Here is a 23,111-nt window from a genome sequence, read left to right as displayed (position 1 = left end):
AGCACGAGGATGAGTTGTCCCATCTTCCCTGGCCACCACAGTCACCAGACCTGAATATTATCGAACCTTTGTGGTCTACATTGGAACGGAAAGTGCGTTCTCGTTATCCACCGCCAACATCGTTATCTGAACTTGCCACCGTTTTGCAGGAAGAATGGTATAATATTCCCTTGGCAAACATACAGGAACTGTATTTATCTATTCCGAGAAGACTGCAAGGTGTTTTGGATGCCAACAGGTTTCCTACACCACATTAAGCAAAGAAACATGTTTTTTGAAAGGTGTTTCCATATTTTTGTCCAACCCCTGTATTTGTAACCATTTTTAATGTTTTGTTATAGATTCGTTGGTGACGTTTATAATATATAATTTAGAGGGAAAAGTTTTTGGATATTTTACTTATTTTATACGTGCAAATGTTCATCCTTGGAAAGGGTATATACTTTTTCGCAATCAGGTAATTTCATATATGTCCTTTTTACCAAATTTAAAGATTGAAAAAATTTTCATGCATTTTCGTGAAATTTTTCTAATTTATGAGAAAAAAGCTGTGTACATAGATATAGTGAAGAGTGTGCGCAATGCCATGTTTGTGCAATTCTGGGATGTTTTTTTAAGTAAAAATAAGTCGTCGTGTACATGGTTACTGTGTATGTGCGATTTTGAAAAACGTGGCAAGACGTTTGCGATTCTGCACTTTTTCCCAATTTTGCAGTTAATATTTGTCATGATTAAGCAGTTTTCTTCCATAAAATTTCTACCATAAGCGTAATTCGGCTAGCAGATTGTTGGAAAAAGTGTTGAGTAAATAAAAAGAAAAGAAATATGTCTTTACTGCATGAAGACAAAATGGCGGCGAAAAAAAAATAGAGGGTTGCTGTAGCAGAGTTGGTCGCCAAATTTTTGCCAAAAAATCGCCAAGTTACCATAATCCAAAGATCAACCAATACATTTTAAACCGAACAATAAAATAACATAAAAAAGGAAAACCATGTTATACATTTAAGCACTACCAAAAAGCAAATATTCCCTTACCATGATTTTCGAGTTCGCTTCGTACACCCAGAGCCACGTAAAAATCAAAATATCAATCATAACTCAAATGACCTTTTTCAAACCAGGTACTCTTTCTGATCGAACGCTTCACATAGTGACCATCTGAACCTTTCTTCCTACAAACCCATTCAAATCCATCTAAACAGTTTTTATGTTCGACTAGACGCATATCCTTCCTACATACAGGACACTTATAATGGCTACTAAGTAAACCTTCATTTACATACCAGTCAATTAAAGCTCTTTTCCCCTTTCGCTCCAAATCGTATAGAAACTTCAAATTAATCTTATTACATTCGGCCATTCTACAGGGTTCGTACAGTCCTTAAAAGTCCTTAATTTTTTAAAAAATGATTTTTGGTCCTTAAAAGTCCTTAATTTTGGCCAAAATGAATAAAGAGGCCTTAATTTTGCTCATTTGACATTTCTTATCATTTCTAATGATTGCCATTCTAAGTGATTTACGATTACTCATTTACGATTTCTCATGAATATGGAATTAAAATTACATGACTCTTAACCAATCTGTTGGCGGATTTGCATTGCAAACGATAAAAAAAAACAATTAGCTACCCGAACGAAAGTATCGGTGTCTGATTGGCTATTCACCCAATCTTTCGAAACAGGTGTTATCCATAAATTTAGGCAGATTGTGACGAAAGCATGAAGCCGGAAGTTCTTTAAGAGGTGAAAGTGATGATGAAGGTGCTCGAGGAAAAAAAAGGGGGTGGATTCTGAAAATATTTGCCAAAATCAGAGCAGTTCCAACCTGGAAGGCCACAACCCTTCCGACGCCAATAGGAACGGGATGCCTGGAAAATGCATTTTCAATAAACTGTGGCTTCATCAAGCTGACTACAAAGACTGGATATTGATGGATGTCAATCCTTAAATGTGGTCTTTGTCTGAAACAAATTGAAATTTCTAGAATGGGAGAGTCAGCGCTGAAAATGCACATGAAAAGTAAGTTTCGTTTTATCATTTCAATTTGTTTTTACACGGTTTTGCTTAGCTTAATTTCTGTGTTTGTTTCAATTAAGCCATAAATTAATTTTTTATCACCTTCTATGGAGTTTATTCTGTTTTGCACATACTATATGTATTGGATATCGGGATTATGAGTTTATTTCTGTAGAGGGTCTGTTATCGATTTCGCGGGAAATCTGTTGGCTCCATTTTGATTTTAGGTCGCCAAGGGCAAATTCGGTAACGATAGCCGAGAAAAAGTGAAGTTCGAAAATACGTTTTGAAGCTTCAATAGACAATTAAGTATTTGGTTTAAACCTATGTTGTTGATAGTAATGCATAATTTTTGCTAATGGCGATACAATTATTATTTGAAAATAACTAATTAAAAATTTTTTAATATTTTTAAAGCTGAAAACAACTAATTGAAACTAATTTTCCTGAATTAACTAGACGCAAAATTAACTGTCATGAATTACTAAAGTTATTGGGTAGAAGTTTAACTGAAAATATACATTCCGTATTATATATATATATATATATATATATATACAGTACAAAGTCCGAGGTCTGGACTCGTCGGGACTTAGGCGATCCCAGATTTGAGATTTTTCCGGATATTAGATCATTTTAAATCGACTAAGATGGCACGTAGAAATTATAAAATTGAAAATATGAAATCGTGATTTATGAAATAATGAAGCATTTATGATTTAAAGGGTATCAAAATTTACAAAAGAAAAGAGCTTAATATTTATATGTTTACTTTATTAAACATTTCTTTCAATGTGAGTTGTTTGATTTGTTTTCTCTGCTAATACTTTAGACTAATACTATAGACATATAATTTCTTGTTCAGTTATTAAGTTCCATTGCTCAAGTCCTGTAATTGCTGTGTCGAGAATTCCGAATAACTTGTCAATCAAAATTTTTTCTTGTTCAGTAACCTCTCTGTTACTTTCTTCACTATCGGTAGCTGTATTTTCTGGATTTAGAACCGTACTACAGATTTCGCCATCCGTTAATTGATTGATGATTGGGCATTGTCATCGCAATGAAAAACTTCTGTTTAACTTTGTGAAATTCTGCCGCCTGGTGCGGCCATGCGAGCTCTGGCGCTGGTTCTGGCTTTATGTAAATAACAAATCAGTTATTCTTAATTCAAATAGCACTAAATATAATCATTTGTCCTATGAGTATCATTAAACAAAATCTATTTTTAGCATAAGGAAAGAAATTTCTGCTAAATCTCCCCTTGTCAACATTTTAGCACATTAAACTTAAATCTGTAATTGGATAATACTCTGTTATTTGGCATCGCTGCATGATTCATCACTCAAGTTATCATCCGTTGATAAACATGTGGTGATGAAAGCAAAATACAATAAATAATGATTCGTGATTTTGGCATCAAGGATATAAAATATTAGTTGGTGTAAAATTAACAAATGTTTCGGTTTGAGATTATGCCAAGCAGATACGCAGCTATGCACTCAAGTTACTAATCACACAAATTTATGCTAAAATAATTATTTCTTCAATAATGAGATATTTTATTTAGCGCCAAACTGAGATTAAGAATCGGGATTTCCAGCATGTTTTTTTATGAGGTGGAAAAAAATCTAATGCGCGTGCGTAAAGCATACCCCTTCCCTTCAAAAAAGCCCTAAAAAATTGGTTGGTGGTGGCTTTGAGGTTCGGATTTTAGGTCATTCCAGATATTGGATGTCCGGATCTCGGACTTTGTACTATATATATATATATACATCTTTCAAAGTATAACTTACCAATGTGGATTCACTCTTTTAAAATAATTCTACTTTACTTAAACTTAGGAGATAATATAATCAATTAATCAATATTGTTTAGGAAATAAATTATATATATATATATATATATATAGTAAAAAATGTATATTTTCACTATTCAAGTATTCACTGTGACAAGTAATCTTATCTTGTCACATGAACAGGCCTCTGTGGAAAGGGGCTTCTCTGTAAATAAAGCAATTGAAATTGAAAATTTAAGTGACTCATCATACATTTTTCAACGCACAGTATTTGATTACATAAAATTTTCTGGAGGTGTTCTTAATAAAGAAATGAGATCAGCAGCAGCTTTTGCAAGGTCTAAATATATGCAGTATTTAGAAGAACTTTAACTAAATCTGAAAATTCAAAGAGGAAAAGAAATATTATTGAGGAAGAAATTGCTTATATGAAGCAGAAGAAAAGATTTCTTCAAAGGGACATTAAAGATATTAATGAAGAAGTAGATGCTTTAGCAGATGAAGCTGAGACCAGCAGGAACATTGATTTGTTTATCAAAGCAAATGAACGTAGAAGAATAGTTAAAGAAAAGGAAATAGACATAAATAAATTAGATGTTAAAATAGCTGAAATGATTTCAGATTTAAAAAAAGCACAAATGTTTTGTATCTTTCATTGTACAGTTTATTATTCTAATATCTTTCAAAAAACAAAGGAAATAAATTGTATGTTTACAAATCAGTTATTTTAATCTGCAAAATATTCTTACATTGTGATTATAATAGTAGTTGACTATGTTTAAATAAATATCAAATAAGTTAAATAATAATCATGTAAATCTCTAAAATAGTGACTGTTATTAGTGTAAAATACACTTATACATGTTTTTCAAGAAATTATGTTCCTAATTTAATGTTATCTACTTCATAACTTGTAGGGAGTTAGTTTAATTTTCAAAATTGTTTTATGGTAAGTATTAAATTGAATTTAATAATAGTGCATAATACACACTTCTGTTAGTTTCTTAAAGTGAAATTACAAGCATGAAGTTGGTTGTATGGATAATTGCTTTATTCTATTCATTTTTTTGTTTGCTAATAGGTCCTTAATTTTTTCTTTGATGGTCCTTAAAAGTCCTTAATTTTCATGTAAGGAAATGTGTACGAACCCTGATTCTACTGTCTAAAGAATAAAACCATCACACACCACAAAAACGCTTACAAAACATCCCATGATTCAAAATTTCCTAGAATCGTGCACCCAATTACGTCACAATAGGGTTTCCATAACATTCAACTACTCGGGCTACCATAAATGAAACAACTTGGCAATAAATCAAAGAACAACTTCGCCATAATACAAGGGGTACCTTAAAGTCTACTCTACCCCTTTTTCGAAAATGACACATCACAACTCTTTGGCTTCAGCTCATCCACAACCAAGCTACATTATTTCACAATGCTGTGAAAATTATTGAAGGGGACAAAATTTCAGTTACGGAAATGTTAAATGAAATCAATAATATAAAAACAAAATTGCGAGAAAGAATTTAATGATTATGTTCCTTTAGTTATTCGAAAGGACATTACTAGGTTGGAAGAGCAAGGTGCCATTAAACGACCTGATTTTCTGAAAGAAGTCAGAAATTTTTATAATAACTGATTCGAATATCTTGAAGAATAAACAGTTCAATTCGAGAATATTAAAAACTTTCATTGGGTGACTTTAAAAAAAGAGATTTTATGGGATTATGTGGAAAAATATTTTAATATATTAGTAAATATTTTCCAAAAAATAATACAGTCAAAAGTCTTTAATCCGGAATGATCTATAATTCGGACCTCAAAGCTACGAACTTTCTGCGCATGCGTATACGCATAATGCGTATACTCATACGCATAATACCTTTACACATGCACATAATACCTTTACGTATGCGTGTTTAATGTATAATGGACAGTATAAGCTAAGCTAAAATGATCTAATTATCTATTTCAGTTAATGTTGCAGATTGCGTTGTTCCTTAATCTTCGAATTGGATCCGGCTTATTATTTTTTGCAGACTGTTAGAGCAATTTTAAAAAGCAAGCTTTAAAATTGCTCTGAGTTACTGTTAGAGCAAAAGTAAGCTTGAGCTTTCGATTATGTCAAAAAGAATTTCCGGTTCTGGAGCTGCCAAAAGATCTACAAAGCAAAAGCATGTTTCGATGTCCATCAAACAAAAAGTAGAATTGCTGCAAAAAATGGAGTCAGCACTATCCTTATCTTCAGGGCAGATGTTTTTATTTTATTCGGCTCATAATTCCTTACTAAATGTAGTATTTCATCTCGATGTACTCCGTCTTTGATATGATGTAAATCATATTCCTCGTCATTATAAATATTACGAATACAAATCAAATAGTTTTCTGGTTGCAATTTTCTAGTTTCAATTATGCGTAATATATGCTTTATGCATGCACGCCTTGAAAGAAATGTTTAATATAGTAAACAAATAAATATTAAGCTTTCTTTTTGTAAATTTTGATACCCTTTAGATCATAATTGCTCTTTATTTCATAAATTACGGTTTCATATTTTTAATTTAATAATTTCTGCATGCCATCTTACCAGATTTAAATTGATGATCTATAATCCGGGAAAATCGATAATCCGGAATCGCCGAGGTCCCGACGAGTCTGGATTAAAGACTTCTGCCTGTATTTGCTAAAATGATATTTTTGATGAGGTGTCATTGTTAAAAAGATGTTATTACTGATGAAAAAAATTAAATGTGGAAGCAGACAAAAAAGAGGGGCAGAGTTATTCCTTCATTTTAAACAGAATAATATTCCTTATGAAAATCACACACTCTCCCTTCCAGGAACAAATGCAGCAACAGAAAGTGTTTTTCCTAGTATCATTAAAATATGGACAACTGAAAAAAATGCAGTTGAACATAAAAACTTTAAAATCTGTACTAAGCCTAAAATATAATTTGACCAATTCATGTGAGAAATTTCACGACATTTTATTAAATGATTTAAATCTGTTGCAAAGTATTCACTCGTATAAAAAATATGGTTGTGAAAGAAAATAATTTTTTTAAAATAAAATATTAAATTAATTAAGAAACATAATATTCAAATTATTGTTTTTTACATATATTTTTATAGTTACCAATAGTTAATAATAAATATATTTTTTGTATATTTATAGACAAGTATATGAATGTGTATAATAAAATACTTTTTTTTTTTTGAATTATTGGTCTGCTTTCATAACTAAATTATAATTCTCATTTCATTCCATTTGTCCCGCTTTGTCTCAATGAAAATGTGGTCACTTTATCCTAGCATCTCTCAATTTAAATTCATGGACCATTCTATGGAATTACAATTCAGGATCAAAGTAGTAGAAGCTTGAAATTATGTTAGGAGTGCAAATCTTATACCTAGAAATGAGAAATAAGTAAATACTGTAAACACTTCATTCTGTCATTGACGATTTTCAGACTCGGAGTTCCAGATTTCATTATTTTGTCTTTGTCCAGCAGTGATTTTTGGTACAAAAGTCGGTGCTACACAAAGCCGAAATAACAAGTCAAAGAATTGCAAAAACTTGGTGTACGTGTACTGTCAATTTTCGCCAAGGGGCACCCGTAAATATATTTTTACAAAGACCCCATTCTGGATATAAATTCCTGGGGCATTTACAGGATTCCTTGCCAGTTTGGTTTAATTTACATTGATTTAACTAAGAGAGCCTTAAAATTTTTCATCAAAGAATGTAAGGCATATGTTAGGAAAAACGAAACTCGGAAATCCTTTGTTTGTTGCTTAGCACTGATGGTCAGAAAATCACACATTCCATTTTTCTGAAGCCAAAATTATTCAAAAAACATCTTCCATTGTGAATTAGATTTTCTAGAGGCATTTCACATTAAAAAAAAAAAAAAAATCTTTCTGTTCTAGTTAATGATCGTAACTCAATTCATCTTTACCCTCATCCTTTAAGGAAATTATCTTTTAGTTTTCTTGTTTCATCAATAGATGGCACCAATTGATTGAGTTCTTTTCAGCCATTCTTATCACCATATTCTATCTCCTTCATTTGCATTTAGGCAGTCTGAAGGAGATGGTTCTGTATTTAAACCATTGAAACGAGTCCTGCAAAAATTACAATCAGTATGCTGATTCTTGTTGTTTAACTTGTCCAGTAAGATACTTCCGGGTCCTGAAAGGTACAGTTCGAACCCTGGTATCAAGTTAAAACTTCAGATAAAAAATTTTATTACTCTCATCAGTCTTTGGTGATGATGTGGCATGTGATTTGACAATTCTCTCATTTTCCATGTATACAAACTGTTGACATTTTGTATTGGGATTTCTTTCTTATAAATTTCATATTATATTTTATGCTGCATGAAATCCGAGTTAAGATCTGTCATAACAATTTGATGGGCATATCCTTTCTAGGCTGAAATGTGTTAAATTGAATATTATTGCCTAGAAGACAAATTTATGGCTTTGAGTCGACCACTTAGGATCTTGAAAACAATTTTGATACTTTCCATTGAACTATATAACCCTTACTCCTTAATTTCAAGCTGCAAAAATGTTCTTGTACATGTTTCCTTGTCACTTCAAATCTTGGACAAAGTACCAGCTATGCCTTAATGCTTTCTTTCTGTGGCAAGTCGGTTGGCAGATTGCCATCATCTAGTTCTTCCTGACTCAGATTACCAAATTTGTTATTCTAATGGACCTCAGGAGCAGTAAAACTTGTTTCACTGGCATTAAGCTATTTTGGATGAGGTAAACCAGGCTTCGTTTAGAGTTCTGACACTACTATACTGCATTCATGTGGTCATCAGTAACTTGATAAATTTATACCAGTGCAGTTTCTTATATTATATGAGGCTTAGCAGGTCTGCTGTCAGGCTGAAATGATAATTGTCTCATATATGTGCTTTGCTGAGTACGGTTATAGCTAATCTAAAAAATTCTTTTCTTTCAGCAGCAACTGAGACAGGACCATTTATTTCAGCAAGAACTGAGTCAATTATTGATTTCACTGCATTTGATTTCTAATTTTTTCATTTCTTGGCAGACACATTGGATCCGTTTTCATGTTTAGAACTCTCTACAAAATACTTACAAGCATCACATTTAATTAACAAGTCCATATCTGAATAATCGGAAACATTGAAGTTCATTGACTCTCTAAAGAGATGTATGATAACAAAAGAATCGTAAGCCAAGAACAGGATGAAAAAAATCACACACTAAAAGTTGAAAAATAACAGGAGCTACTACAACCTATACAGTCAGACCTGATGGTTTTTCTCTGTAAAAGAGAATTAGTGACAACTGTATTTATTTCAAAAGCAGTGAATGGAGCAAAGTGAACGCAAATGAAGTGCCTTGTATCGAGGAAGATAGTAGTAAAATGTAAAAAATTAAGATAAAAAAATTCTAAAAGTGTTAAGAAGGATTGAATTTGAAATTTGTCTTTAACGAAAAAAGGTGAATATTGGTGACATTAATTCCAGTTTTCTCCTTTTTCAGACTTTTAAATATATAGTCTGTCTCTTTTTTCAAACTTTTAAGTTTTTAGGCAGGCAGTACATGCATAGTTCTAAGAGGACACTAGTGATGCTAATATTTTTTTTAAATATGAGGCTGTACATGAAAGCTGCGTGTAGTTTTTAAAGAACCTAAGGGGAAAAGCATTTTTTATGCAGATCAATATTACTTGCAGGTTTTTGACAAATAGACATGGATATAAACATACAAATCACTGGTTAGTTGACTTAAAATAAATTTTATGTATGGAATATCGTTTTCATTGGCTTGAAGATTACATAAGCTATGAATGAGCACAAAAAATATGCTTTAACTCATGCTGACTGTAAAGCAGTATTTTGAGATACAAAGGATAAACAGTTTCCATATCAATGTAATATTTAAGTTAAAATGAGTTTAATGTAATGGCAGAATGTAAAAAAAAATAACAAGTCTTATTCTGGGATCATTTACTTGTCTAAAGAAATATTATATAGGATCCAACAAGGCTAGTAGTAATAAGAGAGTAGCTTTAGATCAACTACAAAGAGAAAGTTACCTAATCAGTGTTTTAGGACTCTACCATGATATCATCAGCATTATGGAGGTAAATTAGCTAGTATTACTAATTCATTTACAAAATTTGTATCTGTGCCAAGCTGTCTGTGGATTAAAGTAGAGGCCTTCCCTTAGATTTCAGTCATACATTTTTAGTTATAAAAATGTTGATATTTCTTGTATACCATACTTGCTCTAAACTGATTGCCCATGGTTTTAGATGGCTTTGGTCTCTTTATGGAAGTTACTACAATACAAAGTCCGAAATCTGGACTCGTCGGGACGTCGGGCGATTTCGGATCAAATCCGGAATTTAAATCACTCTAGATAATGGACGTTCGGATTTTCGACTTTGTACTGTACTTTAAAGAGGTGATGTTTGAATGCTTTCAGAAAGTAGGGATAGTTTACTCAGAAATTATGTAAAACTGCAGTGCTTTACTTTGCAAGTGCATTTTCATTAGAACTGATGAATTTAACCCTTGACTTTGCCGTTTCTATATTTTTGGCTTCGTGTAAGCTGTGTGATTGCATCCTAATTGACTTAATTACCGCGAATGGCCTTAGGGCATAAAACTGAACTATCTGGTAAAAATTCTATATAATTGTATGCCTGTCTTGAAAGAAACAATCAATCTGATAACAGATGGCTGCGACTTGATTTGAAAATATTAGGCTTAAAGGTTACCATCGAGGATATTCCGTTTGGCATCAGTTGCACCATTATTGGCGACATTATTGTATGTATAGAGCAGGCGATAAGCCTGTGGCAGCAAAACAGAAAAGTACCGAATTTTTTTTTAAACAATGTTAAATTCATTATTTTAATTTAGCTCTTATTAAATTTTGTGAACATTTCTGATTGAAAAAATTTCTGAGTTTAATAGTTACAATTTTGTGAATTTTTAGAAATATTTTTTCATATCTGGCAGTAAACTAAAGCTATGATTTGGTTGCTGTACCTATGGGAACATTCTGAATAACCTGAAGGAATTTACAGTTGCTCTGTAGCTGTTCTGGTTTATATATAGTTTTTATTGCTACAGTAGTACAATAGAGTTTTAACACTATTGTACTATTGTAGTCAGGTTTATATACAGTTTCTCTTGCATCATTGTTAGTACAAAGTGTTTTGTTTATAGTCTGCTCTTCTGCTGCAGTTATTCTTGTGGACAATCAAGATTATACACATACTTTTTGTTGCCACAGTGTCATTTTCAGTATAGAGTTTTCTATTGTTAGTCTCTGTACTTTTCTACTACATTTGTATCTTTTCTACCACATCTTTGTGTAATATATTTAAAGCATTGAATAGTTTATTATCACAATCAAATATCGTGAGAAAAGAATGTTGTCAAGATATGTTGGTGTGTGTTGGTGTATTTAATTATGGCAAAGCACACTAGGGCTATCTGCCTGAGGGGAGGGATGCCTTCGTGGAGGACTTTCTAAGGGGAACTGGCTCGTATACACATTACACATGGGGAAAACCACGAAAACGCCCATGCAGCCAGCCCGTTTGCGGGATTCGAACCTCGGACCGAACTACCAGTGTTCAGCGACTTTACCGCTCGACCGCTGGTGGGCCTGTCAAGATATGTACATTCCTTAAATAAAATCAGACGCAGAATATCTGGTATAAGGATCACTGTCAAAAGGAGTTTCCATTTACAGTTAATGTAAATGGAAACTCCTCCCATCAAATGCTATAATTTTTAACGTGTTATTTTATTTACTTATTTATTTTTACAGAGAGAAGGATATTGATGAAGTTCTTCAAACACACGTAGTCTTCACAAATGTTTCAAAAGGACAGGTAGCAAAAAAAGAAGATCTTATAAAATGTTTTGGCAAAGATAATCAGACTGAAATATGTGAAGAGGTAAGATATAGTTTTTTAATGGATTTTTTGCATTTTTTTGGGGGGGGGGAGAGAATGGGATGTTTATATTTATCTAAAAATTTTTTGTCTTCAGGTGCTTTTTTTTTAACAAATTGTTGCACATGAGTGATGGTTAAGAAATAAATTTAAACATCAGATGCATATTTTTTGTTTATAATGTTTGAAATTATAGGGTATTTCATTTGCTATTGAACTCATCATTTGTTTCATAATTTTGACACTAACAAAGATTTTGCAATGAAATATGAAGAGGGCTTTTGTAAGAAATATGACATAATCGTTAAGATCTGCTGAAAGTGGTCATTATTTGTATACAGACAACACACCCTAATGCACACAGTATCTTGGAATGCCTTTACCAGCATGTCAGTTATCACTAGTTGAATTGCTTCATTGAATGGTTGTGTCATTGATTGCTCATTGAATTACCAGATATATGAAGTATCAGTTTCTCACAGTACTATAACAATTTCTTCTGAACAAATTTGATTGCTTTGAAAGTAGAGCATGAGTTCAAGAGGAGACATCAGTAGGTTCTTCATATCCTGAATCTTTTTTCGTGATGCATTTAAAATTGAGTTAATGGCAAAAAGTGTCATAGTTTGTCCATACAAATACAATATTGTAGTATGCATAGAGGTTTATAATGGATGGAATGCACTGAGGGTTTGTAATGGATGAAATGCATGCAGAACTGATGATAGCTTGATAAAATTTATTTAGCCAAAGGAAACACTTCCTAGTTCTTGAACGTTCCACAAAAATACACATACACTCCTCTTAGTATCATAGAATCGGTAGTTACACATCAAACCAAAAAGAATGTTAAATACAGCATAATGCAGAGTGCATCTAAAAGATGCAGCTTACGTGGAGGTATCTCAATACTCTGTATTCAATGCTGATGCAACCACTGAGAAACTCATGCTGTTGCTGGTCTTACATAGTTTTTGCCTGCCTGCCAAGAAATCTAATAGCTTTCACTTCTTTAAATAATTTGAAGGTATATGAGGATTGAATACGGTCATAGTTACGTATAGGATCAATTACAGTTATTCAATTACAATACCCATTACAATTATACAGGGATGGGACCAAAAGACTGTTGCCAAGTTTGGCAGCTTTTGGCAATTTCTAGCCAACTGCAGACATTGCAACCGAGTCTCTATCATCCTCTTCCAGTGAAGAATTAGATTTTCAGAAGTATTTGGATAATATTGAAAAGGCTAAGGGAAAGCGGATGAAAATAAAGAACCAAGAGCCTTTAGGTATAAAAATGAAAAAATACAAACAAGATTTCTACACGGCCTTTGAAGAAATGGATAAATATGCTTGCTCTGGCAAGACGCCTCTTTTAGAAGTTGTTCCTCCCACTCAAGTTAAGGTGGAAAGACTCTTCTATGTTCTGAAGTTTATCAAATTGAATCTATGGTTTTCTAACAAAGAAGATCTTGCTGAAGCTATATTGTTTCTTAAACATTAATAATGCCAGTTTTTCCATTTCATAATAAATACTAAATTAATATAAATAATTTGCTATGCCATCGTTTTTCCTGTAGCATCTATTACTTCTTTTATATTAAAAAAATAAGCTGTAACCTATGCGTATATGTTTACATATATATGAGGAAGTCGGAATCGGTCATTTTTCCTATAGACTCTACAGCCCTGGTCAGTTCACCTGTTGTAGAATGTTTACATATTTGATATCATTGTGATAAGAAGAAAAATTGCAGCATAGTGTTTAACTTGCAGAAAAGCAGAAAGCCAGTGTGTTGGGTTCCAAGATCGAAGCTCAGTTCAAAAGAATGTGGGTTGAAGTTTACATTTGTATGTTTCAGTTGTGAATTATCTGTGTTACCAGCATTACATAAAGCAGGGTTTCTTAAACTGATCCCCAAGGGGCTCGCGGAACCTGCAGCAGGGGTTTCGGCAAAAATTTTAGCAGTTTTGATATTTCTTTAACTTGTTATAATAATTTTAGAATAACCAAAGAGTTTTACACAATGTATCTGAAAATAGATAAAAGTAAGATAATGCAGACAAAGAAGGAAAAAAAAAGGGGGGGAAACGTTTCAATGCATTCTTTTTATGATATAAACGTTCATTTTCTGTGCTTTGCATGTGACGCTGTCATTTCGTCTGTTACTTATTTAAAATTTTCACATTGTTCTATGTCTTAAAATTAGAAATTAATGTTAATGACCTAAAACTACAACAGTATATTACAGTACAAGTGAAACAATTGACAGTTTCACTCACGTAAGTATCTGATTTGTGCAATACTTATGGGGTCCACAAAATTTTTTAAAAATAATTATGGGGTCCTGGGGGTTGCAAAAACATTTTAGTGATAAAAAAGGGTCATGACTGAAAAGAGTTTAAGAAACCCTGACATAAAGGATGGATAGAAAAATCTCTGAATTAAATAACAGAATTAAGGGACTATTGTAAATTAAAGTTAGTATTTTGATTTATATATTTTATCTTTATCCACATCTGCAAGCTCTTCTTTTTTGCATTTAAATGGCTTCAACATTTTCCAAGTCATCGCATGTGTTATGCATGTTCTTGCATTGTAAAAAATGGCGGCATCTAGAGCTGTTAGTACATAGTTCCTTACATTAACATTCTTTTACTCAAACATGTGGTCGGATTTTGAAATTAAAATATATATATATTTTATGTTTCAAGCAAATCTAATGATAGAAAAGCACTATTGAAAGAAATGTATTACTATGTCATACTTTTGTCTTCCATGCACCAGTGTATTACCAAAGCATAAGATGCTTAATTTTTCTTTCAGATTTAATTTGACTGTTATTGATTAACAAACTAAAATGATTTAAAAGCAATAAACATAGTTTTTCATCTGTTTTGTTATTAGTTACTAGATCCACCAGTGAAATTACACTAGCTGGACACATTAAAATCATTAAATGTTTTTTCTTTTTTAAAATAGCTATTTTGGGCTGTTTTGCTTTCCCCCAAAAGAGAGCAATTTAAAAAGTTTTTGATAGATAAAATATTTTAAGTATTTTTGTTAGAAATATTTTAAAAAAATTTATATCTGATTTTATATTTGATGTAAATTTCATCGATTAGGAAGGCAGTAACATAAAATTCAACAAGTCTTACCTTATGGGTAAAGTATTCGTTTGCCTGAAATGGAAACTATAAAAAACAGATAAGAACAATTCTTATACTTCTAGAAAAATCTAATTATGTATAAGATTTGTTGGTCAACCACTCTTAGAGTCATAAAAACTGTTGTTACTTTTATAGTTCTGGGGCAGTCTTTTTTTTTTAAACCCTTGGCCATAAAAAGAGAATTTAGGCTGACGTTTTACTTGCCACTTGGTAATCACAAGAATATTTTGGAAATGAGAGGAGATAATAGTTTAATAATTTTCAGTTGATTACTTTTCCATTGCATTAAATCATGAATTGATTTCAAATATACCAGCAAGTATTTCAAAACCATAAAAATTTGCTCTGCTTGCTGCTTTCATCTTCCTGCAAAGCTATCAAAAATTATAAACAATAGGCACCGGGCCCACAAGCAGCCGAGCGGTAAAGTCGCTGCACACTAGTAGTTCAGTCTGAGGTTCGAATCCTGCGAACGGGCTGGCTGCATGGGCGTTTTCATGGTTTTCCCCATGTGTAACGTATATACGAGTCAGTTCTCTTAGAACGTCCTCCACGAAGGCATCCTTTCCCTTAGGCAGATAGCCCTAGTGTGCTTTGCCATAATTAAATAAACCAAACCAAACAATAGGCACAAGTAGTATGCCTAGTTGATTGTGGCTGCAACATGTTTTTTAAAATAAAAATGAATATTTAATGTGCTTCGGCTGCCAAGTTTCTCTTCATTAAGGATCAGCATTCTACATATCTATCCTATCAATATTTCTGCATCATTATTACTTATAAGTTTGCTTCATTACACACATATGACAGCTATACAAGCCAAAACATGGCATGGCATTATATAGAGTTGATTACCTATGACTTCCTGCAAAAGATTATGCCATAATCTTTGCATCCATGCAGTTAATTAACTAATATTCCAGGACGGCTGCAGTGACCTTGCAACCATGTTCCAAATGTGCTCTATTGGTGAGAGGTCTGGTGACCTGGTAGGCCACAGTAGTATGTTGTATCCTTGAAGAGATTATTGGGAGAGTCGCACAGTATGTAGATGAGCATTGTCTTGCTGATGAACATGGGCAACATGATAGCATAGGCAGTACAGTCGGTGTTAAAATGTTGTCCACATAACTACAAGCCATCATAGTGCCTTGAAGGATGACTAGAAGTGATCGTGGTTCCTGACAAATTGCTCCTCACACTGTCACAGCTTGTGTAATCGCCATATAATGCTCGACAGCAAATGCAGGAACGGACCATTGGCCTGGCCACCTTCACACGTGTGTGCATTGGTCATCAGCACAGAGACTGAATTGAGATTCATCACTGAATCGTATGCCTCCAGTTGGTCACATTACATCTTGCCTGAGCTTGTCAAAAATCCAGTCGATACTGCCTGTGATGTTTTGTCAGTCGTAGGCATCTTAATAAACATCGCCAGTCATCTCCAAATGGTTTCTCTTGACGCCACCAGATCCCTGGAAGGTAGTAAATGGTGTTGAATCGATATTAGCAACATTGTTGAGGCGGAAGTTACTGCTCTTATGATTGCATGATCCTCATTTGCCTTCCTGGGTTGCCTTGATCCTCCATCATAGACTATTGCTTCTGTAATCCGTTGTCAGCAACACTGAGCAACTGCCATATCGCTCCAGTTGAGGTGGCGACCCATACGCCTGTTCGACCAACTTGCTTCACTCAGGCCTACTGTGCCCCTTCTCAGAATCCGACAACTGTTTGTAATGCCGTGGGTTATGTCTCGGCGGCATTAGTCACAATGCCATCTATCTGAGTCGACAGATTCGTTTGAATATTCCTATGACATGTGAGCAATCATGTATAAAATCTCCCAGCTGCGTATCTCATATGTGCATAGTGCACTTACCCTAATCTCATTGGCATCGAAATTTAAATCATTTGCATATATCTTAGCAGACTACTTTCTGTGTTGAGTTTCATGATTGTGGCTTGATTTCTTCTGAGTGCATATATATATATATATATATATATATTTGGTGACAGAGTGTATATTTGTGTGTGTGTAAGATTTTAATTTGATATCAAAACTTAGCTTTTCCTATTACTCTTCATTGAAAAGATGTATATAATTTTTTACTTTGTTCTGATATATAATAACTTAAAACAAGTACAGTAAAGTTGCTCATGGTTACCTCTTTCTTAAGGCAATTCCCTCTGGAGATCAGTAATATTTCTAAGAACATATATATAAGCTTTGGCATTAAGCATTCCCCTCTGAAACAACCACCTGTACTAAAAAGGCTAATATCTGAAACCACATGTAGACATCATAGAGAGAATTCACTATATTTGATTTTAAAAAGTAAATTCAGTTTTCATTTTAAATTTGATTTTATTTAGCTCTTAATAAAATGCAAATTTATGCTTGAAAAGCTAAAGGAATGCTGAATTGAAAATTACTTTAGAATATCTAGAAAATTGTTTGAATTGTTTTTTGTTACTGTTTCCTTTTATCAACTTACAATTTCTTTCCCCTTCTTAGATTCTGTCTAAAGGAGAGTTGCAAATATCTGAAAAAGAAAGACATGTTCAACTGGAATCCATGTTTAAAGATGTTGCTACCATAGTAGCTGATAAATGTATTAATCCAGACACCAAAAGACCTTATCCAGTGAGCATTATTGAAAAATCAATGAAAGAAGTACACATATCTCTAAAGCCAAACAAAAATTCAAAGCAACAGGTAAACTAATCAGTGCCTAGAATATGAAATTATTTCATATATTAAAGCTGGATAATTATAACTGTAAATTGCTTTTACATTATATTATAAATTTCAAATGATGATAGAGCATTATTCTATGTGATTTACTGTAGAATTCTCATAATTTATTACTGTTCATAATTTGTGTTCAATTTTAAATGTAAACAAGCAAAATATTGACTTTTCAGAAAATTAAGCATTATAAATTTAATAGTAATTTTTTCTGATGTGTATATGAAAATAAACTTCTCGGCAAAAATACAGTATATTATAACATAAATTTTTTCTGTCTGAACTACAAACATGTACTATTGCAATTATTAACAGCACAATTGTTACCTGTCAAAAGAAAACTTGTTTGATTTTTATGACAACTATCTGCATTCTTATGTATAATCTTATCACTCCATGTTTCCATTTTTGTTTTGTCTGACTATTGGTTGATGCCACCATTGTTGAGTAGGGGATGGATTAACAAATGTTTTGTATGGCATTTAGAAACATCTTTTGCGATGGAATTTTCCTTCCTGAGACACTTTAAATCAGTGTTTCCCAACGTGGGGCACTCGCCCCACAAGGGGGCAATGCGACTGTTAAGGGGGGGGCAATTCGAAAATGGACTCTTCCAGAGTTTAAAGGGACAAAGGAAGTTCAAATTTCTAAATATGCTTCATGAAGTTAAAATTTTTCGAAATTTCATCTTTTATTCCCCAAAATAAAGAAAAATGTAAGTGATGTATACGTAAAAAAAATTTAAAATTGTGGTGCAATTTAAATATTTTATAAAGAATTCTCACTGTAGACAAATGGACATTTAAATGATTTTAAAAGACGTTTAAATAACTGACACATTATGCTTTCCAGATGTTTCTTGCACATTTCAGCCAATGAATTTATTAAATTTTTTACTATAAGAATGGCAACTGGTATATTATTCTTTCCTTGAATGGCAACAGCAGCTGCTTTCAGCTTTGTTTATATTGATCTTATTATTTATTTATTTCAGCCCTTAGTGAAATGAGGGGTGCAAGCAAGAAAAAAAGTTTGTCGGTATTCGGACGCATATTTAAAATTTGGTTTCATACCCGGTCTATAAACGGCCAACTTTTGTCTTTTATGCCAACAATGCCTGACCAACGAATCAATGAAACTAGGTCGTCTTGAGGCACATTTGAAGGCGAAACATAATGCTGATGTTAATTCAGATTTGAATTATTTTCACACTTTAAGGAAAATTTTGGAAAAAAATAGTAATATTAAAGTTTCTAATTACTGCTCATAATGCAACTGTTAATCATGCTCTTGAGGCTATTTATCAAATTTCATTACTCATCGCTTAATCTGGGAAAAGCTGTACTATAGTGGAGAATTTAATCAAACCATCAATATCAGCATTTAAAACTGTTCTAGAAAACGATGGCAAAGACGTTAGAGCTATGCCACTAAATAACAATACTGTTTGCAGAAGAAAGATGAAATGAGTGAGGATATTGAAACACAACTTGTTGAAAAGCTGAAAACAAGAAAATTTTCGGTGCAGATGGATGAACCAACTTTAAGAGACAGTGAGGCTGTACTTGTAACTTATGTAAGATATATTCATAAAGAGGATTTTGCCCTTCTGTAAATCATTAGAAAGCACCATTACCTTTAAAGATATTAATAGTAAGCTAAAAAATTACATAGATGTAAAAAATATACCAATAAAAATAATACATCTTGTACTGCAGATGGTGCTCCTAATATGATGGTTGAAAAATAAAATAAAGCTTGGAATAAGAGAAAGGGTTGCTTAAAAATGATAAAAAATGAGAATCCAGAAATGCTTCTTGTGCATTGTGTTATTTATAGAAAAACCTGGTAGCTAAAAACAATTCGCCTGTTCTAAATGAAGTAGTAAATTCAGTTATATAGTGTATCAATGCTATTAAAGCTAGGGCCAAATGTGAACGTATTTTCAAGTTATTTTATGAAGAAGAAAATGAAGTTATATGAGACTTGTACTTCATACTGAAGTAAGAAGGCTGTCGAAAAGGAACTGCTTGGAAAGAGTTATGAAACTATTTGATACTCTTAGTTATTTTTTAAGCGACAAACCTGAAATGAAAAATCCGTTAACAGATGATAACAAGGCAATTGTGAGTTATTTAACCGATATCTTTGAAAAATTCAATATTTTAATTAAACAACTTCAACAGGGTTCGTACGGTCCTTAAGAGTCCTTAAAAGTCCTTAGATTTTTTGGAATTGATTTTTGGTTCTTAAAAGTCCTTAATTTTGGCCAAAATCAGCAGAAGATCCTTAATTTTAATCATCTGAAATTTCTGTCTGTTTTTACGACTGTCATTTTGAGTGTGAATTAGCATTTTGAGGAATATTTTTGGCGATTCACTGCCGTATATATGGTTATCTTTTGAATGAGTTCATGAGTTCTAATTTGTTTCTATTTCTAATATGAATGATGGGATACTCGAGTTTCTAAGCAAGAACTGAAACATAAGCATTTCGAAATTCATTTTTTCTAGTAAAGAACTCTTAAACAACTTTTCGCTTTTGGGGATGTAAATTCTTTTATTAAGCGGTTCTAAATTTGGTAACTTTTCAACATTTTGGCGATTTTAAGATTAGTTTCTGTAGAAACATTTTAATTCCAGAATATGAGAATTTTTAGACGATTTTTTTTTAAAACATCGTAACATTGATAATTTTTATTAAAATAATGGTAATATATTGAAATTATATTTAGAAAATAACATTAAAATAAAACATTTTTATTTTTCGCTGTCATATTATAAAGTTTCATTTTGGTAATTTATACAATATTTTAAATCTGAAAAATAAACAAGGTATAAAGCACAATTTATGAAACAGCTCTTAGCAAAAGCAAAATTAGCTATGTAATTAATTTAAAATGTCTTCTTTTTAATATTTTTCAAAGTAAGAGTGTTTCCCATGTAATTGTCTCAGTCAGAATATTCAAAATTCTCAAAATATGCATGAGTTTTCTCTATAAAATTAATTTTACACTTTTTCCCTCCATTTTTATTTCTAAAATAATTCTGGCCTTTTCGTTGTTACAGAATTGGTAGGGATAATATTTCTGAAGGATTTTAGACACTACAGCTTGGGAAGTTTAGAAGGATTTGAAGGCAAGATTTATAGACCCACGATTTTAGAAGATTCGAGAAATATGTGACAAAATGAAAAATGTCTACATGGTATCAAGACGTATTGGATGTATTTTACAGAAAGTTTGCAATGAATTTCTTAATTTTTGGAGAACATCTGGAAGAACAATGAAAACATAATATTTGAATGTTTTACTCCTGATACTAGAATCTTTTTCTTAACATGTTTTATCTTCCCTTTATTTTCTCTACCTTTCACTAGACAGAAGCATGGAAAATGTCAAAAATGCTTCTGATCTTATCACATAGGCAGGCATTATAGAAAGGGATTTTTTTATTAATAAAGACATTGAAAACTTAATATTTAAAAGATTCATCTAATATTTCTTAATGCATCATACACATAGCTGCCACTGAGCATTTTCTCACCTGATGTAATCTCTGTGGATCCTAAATTCTGCTTCTAATGCTTGCTCTAAATTCTAAAAGTTTTGCTATTTCTGAATTTTGTTGTTCGGTGTGTCACTAAATTCTAGAAATTCTGCCACATCAGCTTGCTGATTATGATCTTCTTATTTTAACCTATGCAGTTTGACATAAAATTCTACCTGCTTATTTACTAAACCTCCAGACTGACTAAGTATGTGACAAAATGAAACATAAAAAAATCAACATAACGCTAATTGTTAGTAAAACATAAATGTCACTTATCTTCCTTCAAATATGACCAACTATCATAAGTGTAAAATATTTAATGCTACTTGATAAATTGCATAAAGTTTTTTTTTATTCTCAAACTTATTAACAATTATGTCAATTAATTCATGTTTAGTAATAATGGATCTATTTTATTTTTAGGATGGTATTACAAAAGTGAAATTTAGGCATAGATAATATCTTCAATATAATTTATTCAGTTCCCATATGCACATAGGTCCTTAATTTTTTTCATTAATGGTCCTTAAAAGTCCTTAATTTCCATGTGCGGAAATGTGTACGAACCCTGTTCAAGGAGCAAATAAAAATTATATCGATACAAAAGGAAGATATTTGGTTTCATTATCTTTGTTGAATTATGTCAGGCATTTACTATTTACTATAAAAATTTTGAAATGTTTCATTGGCTCCAAAAAATGTGGCGCGACTACTGCTATACTTGTTATTGATACCGCTATACTTGTTATTATCGATCATCTGAAAATTTTATCTGCTGATTTAAAAGATTTTGTAACTTAAACCAAACTGATTTCCCAACTTGGATAATGCAGCTAATGCTAGTGGATTTGGCTGATATTTCAAATATGCAGTAAAAAGAACTCGCAGAAATGCAAAATGATGAGTCAATTAAAACTTTATTCAATATAAAAGGAGCAATAACATAGCTTTAGTGCCATAAATGATTTGCTGTTAAAAAAAAAAAAAAAAAGAAATCGGTTGGATGAAATGAAACCGGGAGACTTGAGACTCAAGTTATCTAAATTGGAACCTGACATAAAATTTCTTTGCCGCAAGTATCAAGCGCAAGGAACTCGCTAAATTTAAATAATAAAAATTATTAATACTTAAAATAACATTAAACAACTTTCAGTAAAATGAATTTGTTCTTGAATTTCAGTTCTCCATGTTTTGAAAGTCCACTTACTGTGTTTACTCAGAAAATTTCGTAGTCATTTCTTCCTAAAAGGTATCATTCAAGTTTCTTTCATGAACATTTCAATTTTTAAATATTAAAAATTATGTATATGCTAGGGAGAGCTTAAGAATTTTAGACAGGATTAGGTGGGGCATATCAAAAAAAAAAAAAAAAAAAAAAGATTGGAAAACACTGCTTTAAACACAATTTATTGTTTTCAACTATTTCGTATCTTTGCTTTGGATTTAATTTTAAAAATGAGTCACATTAATGTAGTGGATAATTATTATTTTTACATATCGCATGAGTTCGAGTACTATCGGTTTTAACGATCAGAGCCTTTGATTTTAAACTTTTTCTAATAGTAACATTATATATTACATGTCTTAAGCCCTTACATGTTTTGAAATTTAAATTATGTAAATCCGTTAAAAATTCATTTTCCATCAAAAATTCATTTAAAAATTCATTTTGATTTCCTAACCTGTTATTTTAAAATAAATTTCTCTTCAATCAGGCCTCATTTCATTTCCCTGCCATAATGTAAATTTTCAGCATGCATAATATTCAAATTGGGTAGAATGAAGGAAATAATAGTGGTGAAATCAGAGTGTGTTCTGCCTGATTGAAGGTTACGTTGCTAACTTTGATTCTGTAGT

At 32.0% G+C, this 23,111-nt stretch overlaps 1 protein-coding gene across 1 annotated transcript in view; it reads left to right on the top strand.

Moving 5' to 3' along the window:
- Window positions 1-23,111, top strand: part of Sbds (SBDS ribosome maturation factor) — a 41,024-nt gene that overhangs the window by 6,062 nt on the left and 11,851 nt on the right. Inside the window, exons 2-3 of the mRNA XM_085815917.1 lie at window positions 11,648-11,777; window positions 17,470-17,670. Coding sequence (XP_085672043.1) covers window positions 11,648-11,777; window positions 17,470-17,670 — 331 coding nt within the window. The remainder of the gene's footprint in view (window positions 1-11,647; window positions 11,778-17,469; window positions 17,671-23,111) is intronic.

This window comes from Stegodyphus dumicola, chromosome 4, assembly GCF_044657685.1.
Source record: "Stegodyphus dumicola isolate Sdum_Otavi_A_Nest chromosome 4, ASM4465768v1".
Lineage (NCBI taxonomy): Eukaryota > Metazoa > Arthropoda > Arachnida > Araneae > Eresidae > Stegodyphus > Stegodyphus dumicola.
Note: the sequence above shows the minus strand (reverse complement) of the source record. Positions and strands in the feature narration are given on the sequence as shown.